General features: G+C 45.7%; 1 protein-coding gene across 1 annotated transcript in view; it reads left to right on the top strand.

Moving 5' to 3' along the window:
- The first annotated feature begins 329 nt into the window (after nt 1-329).
- FBXW8 (F-box and WD repeat domain containing 8) overlaps nt 330-20038 on the top strand; it is a 50742-nt gene continuing 31033 nt past the window's right edge. Inside the window, exons 1-3 of the mRNA XM_027661472.1 lie at nt 330-457; nt 7917-8081; nt 8842-8930. Of these exons, the coding sequence (XP_027517273.1) occupies nt 7998-8081; nt 8842-8930 (173 nt within the window). The 5' untranslated portion in view covers nt 330-457; nt 7917-7997. The remainder of the gene's footprint in view (nt 458-7916; nt 8082-8841; nt 8931-20038) is intronic.

The raw sequence follows: 20038 nt of genomic DNA, 5'->3' as shown, positions 1-20038 counted from the left end.
ATGGGAACGTGTCTTCAAAATGCTTATTTATTGGGTCTGTTTGGCACTGGAACATTAGATAAAATATTTTCCTAGAGCTTGTGCTTTGCCTTTCAGACTTTAGATCAGCCTTACAGTTCTTCTCAATTTGCTTTTTAGCTCCACTTAAACTTCTTTGCCTGACTCAGAACAAAGAGTAGCTGGGTACCTGGTTGTCCTGATGTTCCTTTAAAGGGAGGAAAGGCAGAATAACTCCTTTTTTACGGAGCTGTGGTGGCACTGAGGGCACAACATCCTCTCTTCAGGCTGTGGTAACTTCTCCTGCTGTCAAGCTGTGCATTAAAGAAAATTATTTTCTCTTTTTCCTTTCCAGAATGAAATCAATGAGGTTCCTTTCTTTGATGTGCAGCTGCCCTATGAGCTGGCACTGAAGATATTCCAGTACCTGGGCAGGGCTGAGTTGGGAAGGTGTGCTCAGGTAAGTGCTGCTGGCACTTTGATTCTCTGACACCACCTAAAATGGGCAGAAATAATCAAGAAACAGCCACCTTGATGCAGGGAAGGTGGGTGGCAGCCCCAGTTACTTACAGGAAACACTTCCAAAGCTGAACATTGAGAAATAATCCATGAGCTGGGTTTATAGCTGCAGTTAAATAAAGTTAAATAAAACATTTGTGGCTCGGGCAGAAGCAAAGCCTTAAAATTTAAAATGAATATTGCAGAGATATTTTGATTCAAGTGAGTCTGTTCAGAAGCAAGTGAGTGTCTTGCTGCAATATTTAGAACTTGGCAGTGCTGAGGGCATGGCAAGAGCTGTTCCTCACACTTCTGTGTGTGCCTGGAACCAGAGAAATTGGAATAGTAACTTTTTGTCTGTAGGGTTTTCATGTGAGGCTAAATTCTTAAGTGACTTTTGATTTCCTCACCCCCAGCCCCACGAGGGGTTTATATTTTGATTTTGTGATACTTTCAGATGATACATTCACCAGTTTATGTTTATAAACTGCCTGTCTTTTCAAGTAGCTTTATGAGACACTCACACTTCACTCTGCTTGGGGTTGTTCAGCCTCTTTATTTCCCTTCTTCACACATTGAATGATGAACCTCCTCTCTGGGTGAGCCAACAAAGCAAACTTAATTGGGAAGTGCTGATTACCCAGTGAAATGAAGTAGAATATTGTGGGTACTCACTGCCAGCTTCTCCCACGGCCACTATTCAGGGCTCCAGGCTGGTGCTCATTAATTTATGTACAAAGCACATCTTGCAGCTTCACAAAAATCCAACCCAAACCATTCTCTGGTGTTACAAACAGTCCAGAGAAAGAAATGTTAGTGTGTAAAGACAGGATTGACAGACAGGGTCACTTGTGGGTGGTAAAACAGGCACAAATATTCCCCAAATGGCCCAGGCACTGAAAGGAAATTGTGCTTGTCGTGTTCAGTGTGAGCACCTCATAGTGTTAAACAGCTACAGGTGGTTACTGCTTAAAACTTTGACTTTCTAATGCCTTTTAGCAACAAGGGCTGTTAAAAGAAAATTAATTCCTCGTGCAGGGCTGCTGTTGCAGGGGAGAGAATTCCTGAGGATTATTTTTTTGAGGCTGTCCAGGAGACTGAAGCTTTCAGATATGCTCAAGTTTCTGTCATTTGAGGTAGAGATAAACCATCAGTGAAGGCCACATCCCATGAAATGGAACAGGCTTGCATTTCTGAAGTGGATTAGTTTAAGGTTATTCCTTCTCTCTCCTTTTTTTTGCCCCTTGGGCACGATCACTTTACCTCATGGCACAGGAAAAAGGTTGGCTGAGGAAGGGGCTGCTCCTTTCCCTGTGCTGGGGCTGCTCTTGATTCCTCTTTCTCTCTCTCACTTTGGTTTTTATCTCCAACCTGTTCTCATAAGATGTGTTTTAACACGGTTTTTTCCACATTTTAACGCGTAATTTTCCACATTTCTCCTTCTCCTCCTCAGCCCAAACCATTGTTTCCAGTGTGGCAGCTGAGCAAGTGCCCAGGGTTTTACAGGGCTTTCCCAGGGAGATGGATATCCAGGGCAGAGCTGGCTTCTTTTTAAGCGTTCAAATGAAAAGCAAAGCCATAAAAATAAATCCCATTTTCATTTTTCTCTTGGTGGTTTTGATTTTGAAGGGGAGGGGAAGCCCTCTTCTGCTCCATGGAAAACCCTGCTGCTTTACAGCGTTATCCTAGAAAGGTTGCTTTTTATTAAGGTGCCTTGGGATTTTAGGGAAATCGGGCCAGTGAGTGGAATTGGCATCAGGATCCATGTGAGAGCCTTTGGAGAAAACCTGTTTGCTTAGTTCTTGATGCCAAATTGGTAACCAACTAACAGGAAAGTAGCCTGACTTCAAAGCCTCTTTGAGATTTAATCACACCACGGGCTGCCTGCAGAACTTTAACTTCACCCTGATATTTCCCTCTCCCTCACTTCCCCACAGCTTTGCTTTGATTTTTTTTTTTTTTTGGGGGATTAGTACCATAAAACACAAAATACCTGTGTGGCACTTAAAAATCCCAGATCCTTGTGCAGCCCTTAAATTGTGGTGCCCTCAGCTCCTGAGCTCTGGTGGGTTCACAGCAGGTGGGTGACATTCAGCAGCATCCAGCAGATACCTGTCGGTGTCCCAAGTTTGGAATCCAAGGAGAAAGGTATCCAGGGCTTAAAGTGTCCCCAGAACAGGCAGAATTTCCCCTTTGCTCTGTGCCAACCCTGTGAGCACCTTTTGATTGTGTTCTGCCCAGAAATATCTGTACCAGGAGTGACTCCTGGGAGTAGGAGCAGGCTTGGGAGCCATCACTTATTCCTCATGGTTGTGATGTAGAGGAGAAAAAAACCCAATCCCTTGGGACACCACAATTGTGACAAACTGAAATGCACCACCAGTTCTTGTGTTATTTGGGGCTGAAACTGCAGAAGTAATTAACTTTACTCATGGCCTGAGGACCTGGTCTTCATGCTGTAAAACAAGAGGATGTGTCTCACCTCTGAACTCCTCCATGTACTTACAGTTGTTGGTTTTTAGTAAATACCAGAGACTGAGATTGCATTTTGTGGTGTGAAATGCTCCGGGGCAGTAGTGCTGAATTTTGGCAATGCTGAGGCAGTTTAGTTTCTGAACAGATCAGTGGGAAATTCCCTTGACCTGTTGTTATGTTTTCATCTTGGGGAAGGTTTGGAAGTGTTTACCAACACAGTTGTTTATGTATCTAGGGCAAGGGAGGCTGTTTCTAGGAATTTAGGAAGAATTGTCATGCATGAATCAAGGATTTCAGCTGCTCGAGGGCTTCTGGGATTGTCAAACCATTATGCTCTTGGTGTTTATACAACTAAAAGAAGAAAATCTCATGTATATTTTGAATGGATGGAGAGCAGCCCTGGGGAGGAGGATTTTTGGGGGGCTGGTGGGTGAGGGGCTGGACCTGCCCCAGCACCCAGAACCCCCCCCCGTGCCCTGGGCTGATCCCCAGCGTGGGCAGCAGGGCAGGGGGGATTCTGCCCCTCTGCCCCCTCAGGTGAGACCCCCCTGCAGAGCTGCTCCAGCCCTGGGAACAGCACAGGGAGGACGTGGAGCTGCTGGAGAGAGTCCAGAGGAGGCCCCGGAGATGCTGCCAGGGCTGGAGCCCCTCTGCTCTGGAGCCAGGCTGGGAGAGCTGGGGGGGTTCACCTGGACAAGAGAAGGCTCCAGGGAGAGCTGAGAGCCCCTTGCAGGGCCTAAAGGGGCTCCAGGAGAGCTGGAGAGGGACTGGGGACAAGGCATGGAGGGACAGGACACAGGGAATGGCTTCCCACTGCCAGAGGGCAGGGATAGATGGGATATTGGGAAGGAATTCCTGGCTGTGAGGGTGGGGAGGCCCTGGCACAGGTTGCCCAGAGAAGCTGTGGCTGCCCCTGGATCCCTGGAAGTGTCCAAGGCCAGGTTGGAGGAGTCTTGGAGCAACCTGGGCTGGTGGAAGGTGTCCCTGCCCATGGCAGGGGGGGAATAAGATCATCTTTAAGCTCCCAAACAATTCCATGATTCCATGGGCTGGTTTAGATGAGCTATTAGGAAGAAATTCTTCCCTGTCAGGGTGGTGAGGGGCTGGAATGGATTTCCCACAGGATGCCCCATCCCTGCAAGTGTCCAAGGCCAGCTTGGACGGGGCTTGGATCAACCTGGGCTAGTGGAAGGTGTCCCTGCCCGTGGCAGGGGGTGGCACTGGGTGGTCTTTAATGTCCCTTCCAACCCAAACCATTCCGTGCTTGTGGCTGTGAACTGAAACAATGGGAATGGCTTTGGATTCAGGACTCTTTGGCTCTCTGTGTCCTGGACTGAAAGTCCAGATAGTTCTAATTGAGGCCCCTGGACTCGGCAAATGAGCCTTGACTGTGTCTTTGTGTGTCTGGGGAAGAAAATAAACCCAGTGAAACAAAAATGCTTATCAGATGGGGAGGGATGAATAAACCTTCATTAGGATTTGAGCCAGTTGATTTAGATGGGATTAGAGGAAATTTAGGATTTGATGGAAGAGGTGGGGCTTTTTTAGGGGAGGGGGGGGGAAAAATCCCCCACAGGCAAACTCAAATAGCAAAATCCATGTCAGCAGAAGCCTTTGAAGTCCTTCAGAACATTATTACTTGCTGAACTATAAGTTATAAAACCGTTCCTGTGTGGAGCTCGGGGGAACCCAAACTTTTTGTAGTGAAAAGAAAATCGGAACACTAAAGACAAAATTAAACAGGGGACCCTCAATTTACAAACAGCTCGGTAAGATGTTGTCACTGATGGTTTTTCTGGAGTTTCTGGGCAGTGTAGATTTGTTAACAGTGATGTTTGTAGCTCAATAAGAGCTTTGCACACCTCAGCCCCTCCAACACACGGTGGAAATATGGAAATATGGTAAATAAAGCCCAGCCACTCTGGCTTTTGGGGCCTCACCTGAAAGTCTAAGTCAGGCAGATCTAATAAAGCTGACTTGGAGCCAAAGGCTGGTTTTAATGCAGCAGCTCACAGTGGTGCTGTAAAGTGAAATGCTTGAGCCTCTTTTATTAGTGATTTCGTGCAGCTGAGGCTCACTCAGTGGGGCTTTTACAAGGGCTTGGCATGCGAGTTTTGGGGCCGTCAGAAAAAGGCTGTGCTGGGGACTCTTTGGAAATCCAGGCTTGTAAAGCAGCAGGATTCGCTGTAATTTGATTTAAAAAAAATCAGAATGGGATAGGATCTTTATTCCCCTGGAAAGTTGAAAAGGCAGTCGAAATTTTATGTAGTTCCCCCCTCCCCTCCCCTCCCCTTTTCTTTTGTTTTACTGCCTTTATAAAATGCTTTTAAGACCTTGAAACTTGAAAGGTCTGTCCAAATATTGTCTGTTTTGGCACGCTCCGAAGGTGTGTGTTTATTTTTGATTTTTTTGTTTTTTAAAGCAAGGCAAAAGAGCTGGCCTGCTTTGGGCTGTGCTGACTCTGTGTGTGCTCGGCCTGTCCCTCACTGAACGTGTTTTGGGAGGGGGGCAGAGGTTCCAACCCACCCCACAGCTGCTCTTCTGGTGTGTCAGCAACAAAGCCCCGTGGATTTCTGTGCTCTTTGAGCAATAAGAGATGTATTTATATTACTTCAAAATCAAATCGAGAGCGAGTTCCTCGCTAAACTCTGATGGTTTGAATTTTGGATCCTGTCTTTTTGTTGCTTTTGAACTTCCTGAGGGTGTCCCTGTAGGGACAGGAGCACTAATAAGCACTGCTTTTTTATTACAGGGTGATGTGATGTGTCATGCTTGAGCAGACTCAGTGCTGTTTGTGTCATTTAAAGGCATTGTTATTGCCCTGTCCAGGTTGTTTTGTCTGTTATAGGATGGAAGGGGATTGTCTGTGTCTCCCAGTTTGAGGTCTCTTGATGAGTAACTGGAATATTTCTTTTGCTGCACTGGGATATTCCCGTTTGAGAGCTGCTCTTGTATTTAGGTATCAAATCTTAAAAACATTGGCAGGTTATTCCCCCCTTTTTTTTTTTTCCATATGGAACATTTTTTTTTCTTTTCCCTGGCAGAAACAGGGCATTGCAGAGCACAGTGTCCCACTGGTTGGGGACTGGACAGTCTGCAGGAGTTCTGTGTGTGTGAGATCTTTTTGCACTTGCTGTGCCCTGAGGAGACCTGTGGGACTCAGGATTGTGGTTTTGGGAGCTTTCTGGCCCTTAGTGCCACAATGTGGGTGTTCTGGGAGGGCTCACTAGTTCCAAACTCTGAGATTCCCTGATTTGTTTGATAAACTGTGAAGGTTTGAATTTTGGATCATGTCTTTCTGTTGCTTTTGAACTTCCTGATGGTGTCCCTGTGGGGACAGGAGCACTAATATTTTTATTACAGGGTGATGTGATGTGTCATGCTTGAGCAGACTCAGTGCTGTTTGTGTCATTTAAAGGCATTATTATTGCCCTGTCCAGGTTGTTTTCTCTGTTACAGGATGGAAGGGGATTGTCTGTGTCTCCCAGTTTGAGGTCTCTTGATGGAATATTTCTTTTGCTGCACTGGGATATTCCCGTTTGAGAGCTGCTCTTGCATTTAGGTTTCAAATCTTGGGAGCTTTCTGGCCCTTAGTGCCCTGATGTGGGTGTTCTGGGTAGGCTGACTAGTTCCAAACTCTGAGATTCCCTGATTTATTTGAGGCAGGGGTTGTTTTCCTGACCTCTCCACGAGCCTCTTTGCTGCTCCAACAGCTCATGGACTCATGCAAATCTCCCAACCCAAAGGGTCTGATATTTATTCCTCCCCAGATATGATTTCCTGAAGCTGTGCTTTGCATTTGAAAGCTGTGGCTTTAAGTTTGAAGCAGAGGGGTTGTGTGGTAATGTGAAAATACAAAGGAGATTAATCTCCTAAAATGGAGAACAAGGAATAACTCCTCTCTAACCTCCCCGTGTTGAATCGGAGAGTGAGTCCCGAACAAATGGCAAATAAACACAAAGAGATGGTCCTGGGAGGGGTTGTGTCAGTGGCAGACCTCGATTCTTGGTGTAATCTTGGGCCTCAAATGGACATTAGATGCTTAATTGTGATTTACTAAAAATGATGTCAGTCTCAGGAGGTTGTTTGGATCTTTTTGGAAACAGAGCACAATTGATTGCTGCTCTCACCACTCCTGGCTTTCATTGGTTACGGCTGTTGTTGGGTTTTTTTTCTTTTTAAATTAAGAATTACAGGGAACAAATGCTACTTAAGTTGGCTCTTACCTCTTGAATCTTTAATTCTGAGCCCACAATTGATTGTGATGAAGCTGTTCTCTCTGGAATGGCCAGCAACTTGAGGCTGCTTCAAAAACTTAATAATTCATTCCTATTTCTGCATAGTGTAATACAATAGGTTATAAATCACTAATGTCATACCCCTAATCAGGCATTGTCAGTGGGACTTTGGAGATGTGGTGGTGTGATATGAGAGGGCTTCTTAGCTCCAAATATGAAGATAAATTTGTATTTTTCTCTAAGTTTACAGTGCTCCCTTTAATTGTTTTGTTGCTCCTTTTCCCTCTAAAGTTTTCCAGTGCACTGATATTTCAGGTTGGCAGTGTGGCCACTAAAGTGGTGTGTGGAGTTTTAGTGGAGTAGAAACTCAGTTGTTTCCAAAAGAACCCACAGAAAACAAGCATTTTGTTAAGGGTTTGGGGCTTTTATATGGGTGAATAAATATATTTGTTTAGCTAAGAATTTAATCTGAGTGCAGGCCTATATCGACTTATAAGTTTATATTTCAGGTGCTATATAAATAATTTTATATTAAAAGTAATTTTTACTTATAAATTTATTGTAAAAATCATAGAATATCCTGAGTTGGAAGGGAGCCATCAGGATCCAGTCCAACTCCTGGCTCTCCACAGGACACCCCAGGAACCCCTCCGAGCGTCGTCCAAACGTGGGTATGTGAGACACACGTATCAAAATTTGTTTTTTTAGGTCAGCAGGACATGGAAAATCCTTGCAGAAGACGAAGTGCTGTGGTACAGGCTGTGCCAAGAGGAGGGATACCTGTTGGATATGAGCATATCTGACCAGTCCTGCTGGAAAGTCGCCCTCAAGAACTGCCGGGCCCGGGAGCGCACCTTGAAATACAACTGGAAGGTGAGAGGGGCTTTCTTCAGTGGCATCCAGGTGCTGTAGAAAAATGGGAACCTGCTTCCAGCAGGTGGGAGGGAAAAGCTGGAAATCAAGTCTCCAAGCAGTTTGTTGGGTTTGAAAGCTGACACCCCTTTATGAAGGGGAATAACTCTGTGTTATTGGGGATAACTCCACGTGTCGTCTACACCCAGCAATCCAAGAGCCCAGGTTCTGGTCATGAAACTAAGACATGTTCATCACATTTCTATTACATATTAATTATATTTCCTGCATACATGCATGTATGCTAATAATTTCTTGGATAGGGTTCCAGATCTTCTAAGGAATCTCCTCTCCTAGAGAGTATCTCAAATATGTGGTCGGGTCATAACGTACCTCTCTTACTGTCCTTTGCTCTGACCCACAATCCTTGTTCTCACAGCTAAGACACCTCCTAGTACCTGTTAATCACTGATACAGGGAAATAAGGAAGCAACAGCTGGCACAGATGGAGGAATCAAACACTGTTGTACCAAAGTTAAAAGAATTTCCCAACGTCTTCCCCCAGTGCTGCACAGAATCCTTTTGGAAGGAATATAACCGTGTATTGCAGCTCCTTTTTGCCTGTTAAAAGGTGGGAGCTGCTGAGGGGTTTATGAGATGGAAGTGCCTTTCCTCTCAGCTGTGCTGCAGCAGCAGCAAAAGCAGAGCTCAGGGTTTTCCACCTGGCAGATTTTGGGGGATGAAGGAGCTGGAATTTCAAGCCCCTGTGTCCTCTGTGCAGAACCGGATCGGAGCCGTGAGCCAGCTGAGGTACGAGCTGGGGAAGGTGCTGTGTGATGTCCATTCCTGGGATGGAGTTGTCATTGCTGGGTGAGTGTGAGGCTGTGGAAGGCCCGTTCTACCTTCACCTTTTGATATCTCCTGTGCTGCTCTCAACACCTTCAAAAGCAACACCCGTTCCAGGCAACAGGATGGATTTACCTGGCTGCAGTTCCTCCTGGTGAGAGACTGTCCTCAAATGCCTGATAATGATGGTTATCCTTGGATAAACTGCCCTCAAGTGACTGATAATGTTGGTTATCTACAAATTATTTCAGCAGTGCCAATTTTTATTGTGCTTTTCTAAAGTTATCTCCATTATCTCTATATGTGTAGTCCCTGTCAAGTGCTTTCTGATGAACTATGTCTATTGGTTTGCTGGGGAAGCACCCAGAATGTGTTAAACATTGTCCACATCTACTCTCTTTTTGTTATTTTTCCCCCCTAAAAATCTCTTAATCACAAGGATATCTTGTCACAGCCCACAAAAATAACTTTAGAAGGACTTGCTGCTTTCCTCCATTGTTAATAACCTACCCAAAAATAGATAAACTCAAAGTTTTCTTTTCCCAATATAAAGCTTTTTCTGGACCTTGATTTGATGTTAACTATTAATTTGGTTTACACTCTTAAATACAATTTTAAGAGCCTCACAAACTCTCTTGACTGTCTAAATAGGTGTAAAGTTTAACTGTTTTCTAGTTCAGTTTTACATGTTCAATAATTAGTAGCCCCTCTATAAATCACACAAGTAATTAAAATTCATCTGGGGGCAGTCAGGGCACATTGTCCTTAACATACCAGAATTCCATATTTTATGGTAACACTTCATGTTAATACTGTGCTTCAACATTGTGGGATTAGAGAAAACCACTTGTAAAATACTATAAAATTCACAGCCTGGTTATGAGAAAGGTGCCTTGAAAACTCTCTCAGACACAAAAATGCTTTTGAGTGCTCTTGTGCAACTGAGCAGAAATCTAAACTGTCAGCAGGAGTGAAAGGAGCTGGTTTATTTAGAGTTTTTTTTCTTTTACTGGATGTTCTTCCACTAGTTTCCCTTCTCCATTTGCAGCTCTCCCTTTCTGTCCTCTTTGCCATCCTGTTCCTTGACTCTTGATCCTCCTTCTGTGCCTTCCATGTGATGTTTTGCTGCTGTATCCATTATGTTTGTAATCAAACAAGCAATATAAGGTAGTTAGGCAGAATAAATTATATTTCCAAAGTATTAATAAAGGCTATTATCACTTTAATATGAATACTTTAAATAACAAGGGTTATTAATCCTGCCTGTCAAAGTCAGATAGTCCATATTTTAGCTTGGTGTGTTACAGAAGTTGGGTTGAAGCTGTCTCACACACTGGTTCCCCAGTTCCTCCAGTATCTCTTGATTCTTTTGGTGAGTTTGCATCAGTCACATGAGGGGAGGTGGTGCCAATAAATAATTCAGGCTCCTGAAAGGTTCCTGAAAATAGATGAGCAGGTAAGAGACCTCTGAGGGAAAAGCTGCATGTGTGTATGCTGTAGAAAAAGCAGCCTTCATTTAAATTACTCTCCAGTAATTTCTCTTCTCTGAGAAAATGAATTCTCTTTTATGAAGCTGGGAGAACACATTTGATAAAGCAACAATCAGAATTCAGCTGTTTGACTTTCCCTGGTTTAGTAAATGAAATGTTTAGAATATTACAACCCAGAAGTGATGCCCTTTGCTGTTCACTGCTTGCCCTTCACTCTGCTCTGGTGGCTGGAGGTCTCTGAAAGCCTCTCTTAATTTGATAAGTGGTAAATAGCAAATGAGAGAACTACAACTTCCAAGGACATTAGCAGATGGTGCAGGGAAAGACTTTGTTATGTGCATTTGGTAAGTATTTATGATATGTAGATTGAGGGACTCGTCGGGGTTTTATTGTTTGTTGTATTTTATTTTTTTTTAAAATGCAAACATAACCCCCCCCTTTCTCTCCCAGATTGTAATATTGTACTTAATGGCATTGTGCTTTCAGATCTGCCATAAAAGTGTAATGAATCTGGTGATCAATAGCAAACTGTTGCATTCTTTCAGTCCTGAACAAGTAATTTAATAGCTGAGGTTTACAGAGTCAATTCTCTTCTCAGTATAAATATCAATTATCTGTTACATTTAATGATTCTCTCTCCAGTTTCACAAACACTTCTGGGCTCGGCTTTGCACGTGAATAATCAGTGATGGCCGTGAGACTTGTCCTGGGTGTAAACAGAGCTGGTGTGTGACTTTGCAAGGCCTGAGGAGCTGGGGGTGCTCCTGATGTTAATCCAGCCCTGGGGGGCATTTCCTGGGGTTTTCCTGAGCTGTTCCACTCAGTTTTTAGCAGGGTTTTGGATCACAGCTCCCTCAGCTGCTCCTGCTGCTCCAGCCCCTTCCCCAGCTCCATTCCCTTCCCTGCCCACGCTCCAGCCCCTCAGTGTCCCTCGTGTTTGGCCTTGGCTCCCCCACCTCCTTTTGTGAGCACAGGGGAAAGAAAGGGAAGAAAAAAAAAAAACTACTAAAAGACTGAAATAACAGAACCAAAGCAGTGTATATATATATTTTACACTTATATACAGTTACAAAAACTATATGTATACAAGAAAGAGAACCCCAACACCCCAAAAACCAGAAAAACAGATATACACAGCCAATAAGGAACTAGCAAACGAAATCTTAATACTTTCCTTAAGAGAGCAGAGGCCACACCACCGGGTCTCTCCTCTCAAATGGGGAAGAAGCAACAGCCTCTCAAAACCTTACAGGCCTGCACTCCCACAGGAGCAGCCCAGCCACAGGGAGGTTGCTGTGCTCCTTCCAACTCCTCCTCTCCTGGAAGAGATCTCCCTTCCAGCTTCCTCCCCCCTTCTATTTATATTTCTGCTTATGTAAAGAACAGAATGGAATATTGGGATATTGGTACTTCCTTAGTTTCGACCTGGTTGCCAGGAAGAGGCCTAAACCAAACCACTGCAGGGGCCCAGAGCTGCCCCCAGGGCTGGAGGTGCCCCAGCAGTGCCAGCACAGGGACTGGCACTGCCCTGGGGCCGTGACACACCAGGGCTGGCACAGCCCAGGGGCCATTGGCCACTTGCCCAGCTGTCAGCCATCTCTCCAGCTCCTTGTCCACTTGTCCAGCCACCCCTCCCCAATCCTGTAGCATTCCATGGGGTTCCAAGGGTAGGACCTGCCACGTCACCTTGTTGCTGTTCTGCTCCATAACTTCCCCTGGCACTCAGGTGAGGCTGACAGGTAGTTCCCTGGATCTTCCTTCCAGCCCATCTTCTGGGTGGGCACCACTTCCAGTCACCCAGTGAGCCAGGACTGCTGGGAGATGCTGGAAGGTGGCTGGGTGAGCTCTTTGCCAGGTCCCTCAGCACCCTTGGCTGGATCCCATCTGCTCCAGGGACCCGTCTGTGTGCTTCCCTTTGGATTATGGGGGCTTCATCCTGCTCTCATCCCTGCCTTCCACCTGAAAACAGCTGGCCTGACTATGAAAGAACACATCAAGTCCCTCAGCCTTTTCCTCATCCTTTGTCCCATGTTCCCCCCAATGCAGTAAAGGATGGAGATTCTCCTTAGCCCTCCTTTTGTTGCTAATAGAAACATCTTTAATTGTCTTTTATGGCAGTACCCAGATTAAGTTCTAGCTGGAGAGAGTAGTTCTGGTTGGACAGAGGGGTTCCCCAGGAAAAATGCCAGGGCTGGTGTGTTTTGGGAGCCTTGGAGCAAGCCTGGAATCAGTCTGATTTGATCTGAACCTGTGCTGTGATAGACCTGACCTTGTGTTCATCACTGTACTCCTTCAAACTCTGCTGGGAAGTGGAAGAATTTCTATTTTAGTTGCTTTTTTTTTTTCATCTTCCCAAAAGGAATTCATACAGGCTGTGGGCAGAGTTAAACCAGCAGCCACGAGTGGGATTTAGAGAGGCACCTCTTGTCCGAAGTGGTTCGGGAGCTCGGCTTATTAATTTCGCGAAGGAAGCAAAAGATAAACTTGACGGGATGAGAGCTCTGCCTTGGAAAAACGCACCTATTCCATGCGCTCTGCTGCCTTCCCGCTGCTGCCAAAGCGGGAGCCAGGAGATGGCAGAGTATCCAGGCTGGATGGAGCGGCAGGCGAGCCGGGAGCGAGGGTGGCTGAGCGGCTCCCTTTGTGCCCGCGTTCCTGGCTGACATCAGATAATTCAATCAGGGCGGCAGCGCCTTGTGTTGATCATTAAAATTTCATCCCGGCGGTTACGACGCTTGTTTTCTGGGTCAGCCCTCGAATCCCTTTTCATTTGAGCCGGCGGTGGTTGTGGTTACCTCACTCCCAATCGATGGCGTGTGTTCGCCAGCCTTTCTCGGGTTACTCGTCTCCAAGGATCCTCTTCAGAGGTTCGATGGCCCTCCTCCCCCCTCCCCGCCTTCAATTCAAATGTAGTTTCGTCTTTAAGTCGGGGCTTACTTAAAGCAATTATACGGCTGCTTGCTTGGCTTTTATAAATCACCGCTGCTGCCGAGGTTCACTGTACCTGATGCTGTCATTTGCTTGGCTTCTGTGCAGAATGCCTGCGTTTCTTCACTTTCTCTTAATAAAACCTGAATTTATCGGGCCTTTTTTTCATGTCCAGACAGTAAAATAGCTTCTTTTTTTATGCCACCTTCTTTTATTCTTGGCAGTGCCGACAGCCACACCGATGAGCGTTTGTAGTCAGGGGTTGGTTCCTCCTGGAGATGATCTGGGAGCATCTGGTGCTTGTTTGAACTCTTGTCATCACACAGGGGATCCCGCGGTGTAACATGGCCGGGGCATGTTGTGGCACTGTCATGCTGTCTGTGTGAAATACCTGTTCTTGAGCCACGTGGTGAACTTGTCCTGTGCTGGTGACAACCACTCTCCCCTCAGGGCTGGCCCCTAAACCCACACCAGGTGGGCTGTGAGTCGGGCTGGGGTTTTATTGTGCACTGTGTTCACTTTGTAACGCTGCAGAAAGGGCCCTGTGGCTTTACTGCTGCTCTCGGTAGCTCTGAAAACAAACAGGGGAGGCCTAGAGCCAGAACACCTTTCCAAAGACCCAGAAACACAAAGCTATGGGATTTTTCTTTATTTTTTTCCCTTCAGTTTTCCTAGACTGAAGAAAGAGAGGGAAACTGTGAGTGAAGATCTGCATAAATGGAGATTTAAGGGCCACAAGCTGATTTAGTAGGTGCCATGAGGAGTCCCTCTTACAGACTAGGGAATCAGCACTAAAGTTTAATTTCAGATGTTTTCCTCCTTCCCCACTAAGTGCTGCCTGCTTTCCTAGAGATTTTATTTTCTTGGGTTAGGTCTGGTGAGATCCATCTGCTCTGAGTGGCTTATGCCTCCATAAATCAGTAGATGAACACCTCCTCCCCTTTTCAGGGTGGAGCACACCTGGCATTGTCACAACCGAAGGATTTCCTAAATATCCTGGGTGGTTGGTAGGGGAAATCAGGTGGTTTAGAGGCATTTTGATACTCATACTGAGAAATTAAATGCACTGAAATGACGTGAGCCTCAAACAATTTGGACCTTTCAGTTTAAGTCTTAGTGAGCAACACAGAGACATAATAAGTATCTGCTCCTCTATGGTGGGTTCCTTTGTTCTCTTCCCTCTCCTCCTGCTCAAAGGTGACCTGCAAATGACTTTTTAGAAGCTGGCCTTGACACTCTCTTTAGTTTTCATAATGATGTGTGAAAAGAGCCCGAAAGGCTCGAAAACACTTTTTAAAAACTTCATGGCAACTCTCATCTAATTTGGTTTTTTTTTTTTTCCTCGCTCCAGGGCTCGTGGGCTTATTCTCCAGGTATTTATTGTATTTATTATTAGCTCTTGTGTGTGCAGACCCGAGGAAACCGAAAGATTAATTAGTAATGGAAATGAATCAAAGTTAAAAACAAACTGCAAGCTTCCAACGGCCTGAGTTAATTATTTAATTGCTTAAATTTCGCTGGGGTGGAGGCACAGTCCCCTCCCGGTGACTGGAAGGCGTCAAACCAAGCAGAAGGTGAAAATAAATACCTTTTCCCTTCAACCTTCCCCAAACCTTTGGTGTTCTCCTCGCTGTTAAAAAGGACTAAGTGTCAGAGCTGCTTTTTTTTTTCCAGTCAGTCACCTTTAGGAGGGCTGAGAGCACGGTGACATCATGAGTTCAGAGGGTCGGGTGACAGGCGGGAGGGTGTGTGAAGTGACACACGGGGTGGCTTTTGTGTCAGCTCCTGAAAGAGGAGAGCCTTGCAGGTGAAACCAAGAGCAGAAGCCTGATACTGAGTCCTTGGGAAAGCTGCTTTTCCAGCCTGTCTGAGCAGGAAGTTATTGGTTTACCTGTGGGGTTTGCAGGATGCAGGGGAAGGTGTTGCTACAGTGAGGTGCTCTGTGCGTCTGCCTCCTGAGTCCTGGGGTTCTGGAACCCAAAATAGCACCCCAAAATACACCTACAGTACCCCCTGAGGACCCTGAAACCCAGGACCTCTTGTGTCCGGGGGTCCTGGAACCCAAAATGTACCAATAACACCCCAAAATACACCTCTGGGGACCCCAAAATGCAGAGCCTCCTGAGTCTGAGGGTCCCAGAACCCAAAACGTAACAATAATGCCCCAAAATACACCCCTGGGGACCCTGAAACCCAGGGCCTTCTGGATTTGGGAGTCCTGGAACCCAAAATGTACCAATACTACCCTACAATGTACCCCCAGCACCCCAAAATACACCCCAGGGGGACCAAAACCCAGGGCCTCCTGAGTCTGGGGGTCCTGGAACCCAAAATGTATCAATAACACCCCAAAATTCACCTCTAGGGACCCCGAAACCCAGGGCCTCCTGGGTTTGGGAGTCCTGGAACCCAAAATGTACCAATAACACCCGAAAATTCGCCTCTGGGGACCCCAAAACTCAGGACCTTCCCAAGTCTGGGGGTCCTGGAACCACAACATCCCAGAAATGGGAAACAGAGACCCTCAAAATGTACCCTCAGCCCCCAACACTGTAACCAGAGACCTCCAAACTGTACCTTCAGGCCTCCCCAAATGTACTCTCAGCCCCCCAAAATCCTCCCAAAACCCAGGGCCTCCTGAGTCTGGGGGTCCTGGAACCACAACCTCCCAGAAATGGGAACCAGAGCCCCCCAAAATGTATTCCCAGCCCCCCAAAATGTACCCAGAAACCCTCTAAATGTATCCCCACCCCCCCAAAATGTACCCAGAGATCCTCAAAATGTACCCTCAGCCCCCTAAAATGTACCCAGAGCCCCCCAAAACACACTCCAGGGACCCCAAAATCCAGGGCCTGCTGAGTCTGGGGGTCCTGGAACCACAACCCGTCAGAAATGGGAACCAGAGACCCTCAAAATGTACCCCAGCCCCCCAAAATGTACCCAGAGACCCTCAAAATGTACCTTCAGCCCCTCAAAATGTACCCAGAGACCTCCAAAATGAGGAATTTCTTCTCCTGTGCCCACAGTGATATGTTTTCTTGGTAGAGCAGCTGGTTTAATTAATGCTGGTGCGAGCCTTGATCTAAATGGTGCAAGATTCTTTGCCTTAAAATCAAAATTACTAGAAACACTTTGGCTTCAAGTTCTGCTTTTGTGAGCCTTCATTAAAATGTTTTACCTGTGATACAACCCTTTGGCTCCTTTCTGTTCCCTTGGTAGGACATTTGCATGCCCTTAATATACAGAAGGTGAGGCAGGCAGAAGTACTTAGGGTGGTGAAATGGTAATTTTGTCAGGGATAACAATGATAAGCTGCAGGAGGGCTACACACTTCCTTAAAAAAAAAACCCCCTGCTTTTTAGAGCCATGATTTCCTAAAAAAAGGCCTTGGGAAGGAAGGTGTCAACTCTCTGCAGCTCAGCTTCTGTGAGGGGGCCCCAGATGGACGTGGGTTGATGAATTGGGAAGTCGAGTTCCCGGCAGAAGAGTCTGGGAACTGCTCACAGGGATGCTCAGAACGGGCTCCCTGCGTGTGAAATCTTTCCAGATCCATTTGGGTCCCCGTTAGTCACTTCTGTCACAGCTGCCCTCGTGTCTCCAGCAACCCAAAATAACGTTGGGATGGGATCAGGGAGATGAATTTCCCTCTCCCCGTTCTTCTACCAGCATTAGGATTGTTTAAAACCCCTGGGTTTGGTTTAACCCCACCTGGTTTTTCCTGTGTTTCCTGGTGTAGCTTTCTGCTGCACCAGAAAATAGCATAATAAGTAATAAATAATAAAACCATAAAGTGGCAGAAAATGTCCTTTTTGCTGTTCCACTTGTATTTCATTTTTGGTCATTGTGTTCTATTTGTGTTCCTTTCTGCTGGGTAAAGTAGTTCTTTACTCCATCTCTGCCACTGGACTGTTTTTCCTGAATCCTTCCCTTCAGGGATCCCTTAGCCAAGCTACCTGTGGCAAAATCAGTGTATCCAAATAACTGGAATGAAAAACTGGAAATGAGGGCAGGAAGGCTTGGGAATTTTGACCTGTATAATCCAGTTTTACTCCGGGAGGCACCTCACCCTGAGCAGTCCATCAATATCCCTCACTTCAGAACAGTATAAAGAAAAGGTCCTACTTATATTTAATTTATATAAATATAATTGATTTATATTTCATGTTGCTATTTTTGGTTGTGGTTGAGGCATCTTCCAGCTTTTCTCGATGAAGAGTTTTGCTGTTGAACATTCTGAGTTACCACTGCCTTCACTTGAGCCTTAGAGAGAAGATGAAGCTGAGGAGCAATTTGAACCAACTTAAAGGCAGTTGGACTTGGCTTTGCATGTTTAATTGGACCTTATTCGTGAGCCTGCTGAGGGGGGCACTGGCTGGATGCCTTAATTAACCACAGGAAGGGTTGCTGGGTTGCTTTTGGTGGCGTCAGGATGAAAGCTCTGAGGTGCTCGTTGCAGCAAGACAATGCAAAACACTCATTATTTTACTTGCTTATCAACAGGCACCCGTTTAAACAGGGCTGGGGCTGGAGACTGTTACTTGAGCAAGATTCCTACTGACTTCAATAAAATGCATTGACATTGTAAGGACTTCATAATAAGATCTTTTGAGTATTAACAGATGGTCGCTGACTGCCTGAAACAAAGTTGTTGGGGTTTTTTTTTTTGGGTTTGTTGATCACCGCAGGTATCTGGAAACCGAACAGACTTTGCCTTCTGGAGAGCAAACCTGACTGTGAAACAAAGGGGTTTCTCTCTCCATCTTCCTTTTCCCCGCTGCAAATTCTTTAGAGAAAACGGGGGGGAAACCACAATCTGATTTCTGAGGTGTCTCATCAGAGGTCTTTGGTGCTCAGCCCGACGTGGGGTGGTGAGACCGGCCCTGGAGGGTGCAGCCAACAAAACTGCCTGACACCAACATCCTGTTCCAGCAGAAACCCAGGGATGGTCCCTCTGACCTCCCGTTTGAAGTGAAATTCTGCAGTGCCAGCAGTACAGAAGCCATGAAGGAAAGCAGTTTGTCTTTGCTGCTGCCATGGACCGAATGAGCAGAGCCTCGACTGTTTGGAAAATGTTCCCGTTAACAGTTTTTCTTTTGTGTATTTGTCAGTTTATGTATTAGTTGCAGTTGTACTTTGCACAAACACTAATTAGACAGCCATCAACACTCAGGGCCAAAGGCTTCCTAACAATGCAACTGTGATAGCAGTGTCTTAATTGGTTGAGTATAATTGTCATTAGGCAACGATAAAGACATCTGGGGCTCTGGAGAGAGATCAGCCTCCCCCTCCTCCTCTTCCCCAGATTCGTTCTGGCTTGTGCCATCCAACACAGTTGAGCTTTTTCAGATGAGATCCTGTGTTTTGACCAGTTTCCTGATGTTTTTCTCCTTATGAAATCGTCTGCCTCTTCAGCACCACTTCATTAGAGCCGTGCCCAGCCTCCCTCTCCGCTCCCTCCCACATGTGCTCCACACTCCACCACCTGCTTCCCGGGGACAGCAGCAGCTTTTAACCCCCAGCTCCTTCTGCTTCCACTCACAGGAGAGGGCACGGGGAAAATGTTCATCTCATTATGGCGTTACTGCCAGGAAAAAGTAGTCAAAATGCTTTTGATTAGTCAGGAGGTATTTTTATTGTAGTTCGTTTGTAGATAACACACGAATTTAATTCTTTCCCCGTTTCTCTCTGCCATGTGCATTCCATCTAGGGTTGCTCCATCTCAGCAAGGCTTTTATGCATGTTTGTAAAGCTTAAGCTAATTTTGACAGCTATAGACATATCTGTCCAGAATTACAGTGCTGGCTTGTTCTTGAGGAGGAGTATATTTAGAAAAATACAACTCTTGTCTTTCTCATTTGTATGTACTGAAATATTCCAAAGAACAAGGGCAAAGGGGAGCGTGAGTCCCTCAGAGAAGCTGAGTTATTTGTGTGGAGAGTCTCTGTTGAACATCAGAGAGGGATGATTGTGCCTGTGAGGAGGACAAAGACCCAGAGCTGAGCGCCAGGCGTGGTGTGGATGGAACTCCGGGGAAGGGGGATCGGGAGAGGGGGGATTTGGGGTTGGAAGCAGAACAGTCTTCTTGTTGCTCCCTGTTGTGCTCAGGAGAGCAAGACTTGGAACAGCCTTCAAAATGAAGTAAAGCAGGTGTGGTCTCTTCTGTTGCGTTATTTTAGTTTTTGGGGTTGGTTTGTTGGGTTTTCTCAGTGCAAGTGTCTTATATGAGATATTGAAGTATTTACCTGCCACTGCAATAACCATCTCGTTGCACCTATCGGGGGAAAACACAGCAGCTGAGTGCTGTTGGTATCAGAGCAAATAGTGTATTCATTGTTGGATTAAACAGGAAGGGAGTTTTGAGTTGTTTGGGTTTTTTTTTCACTCCAGCAGAGTGGGCATTTCATAACCATCCTGGTAGAAAAATCAGTGAGTGAATGGGTTTGGAGTATTGTGCGTGTTCTTGGGCAGAAGACTTGCATCTGTGGTTATTTCATTGAGTAATCCAAATGAAATTTTCAGGGCAAAATGTAAAAGTTGTGACAGAAATGAACAGAAATCCTGAAATTACCTAGAAACAGGCTCTGTGAAGTGCAGCGTGTTCTTCTCCCCAGCCATCTACACTGACAGGGCAGATTTGCCAATTGTCTGCCACAGAGCAGCCTTTTCATTTATTTATTTATTTATTTATTTATTTATTTATTTATTTATTTATTT

Source organism: Corapipo altera, unplaced genomic scaffold, assembly GCF_003945725.1.
Source record: "Corapipo altera isolate COAL_440 unplaced genomic scaffold, ASM394572v1 150, whole genome shotgun sequence".
Classification (NCBI taxonomy): Eukaryota; Metazoa; Chordata; class Aves; order Passeriformes; family Pipridae; genus Corapipo; species Corapipo altera.
Note: the sequence above shows the minus strand (reverse complement) of the source record. Positions and strands in the feature narration are given on the sequence as shown.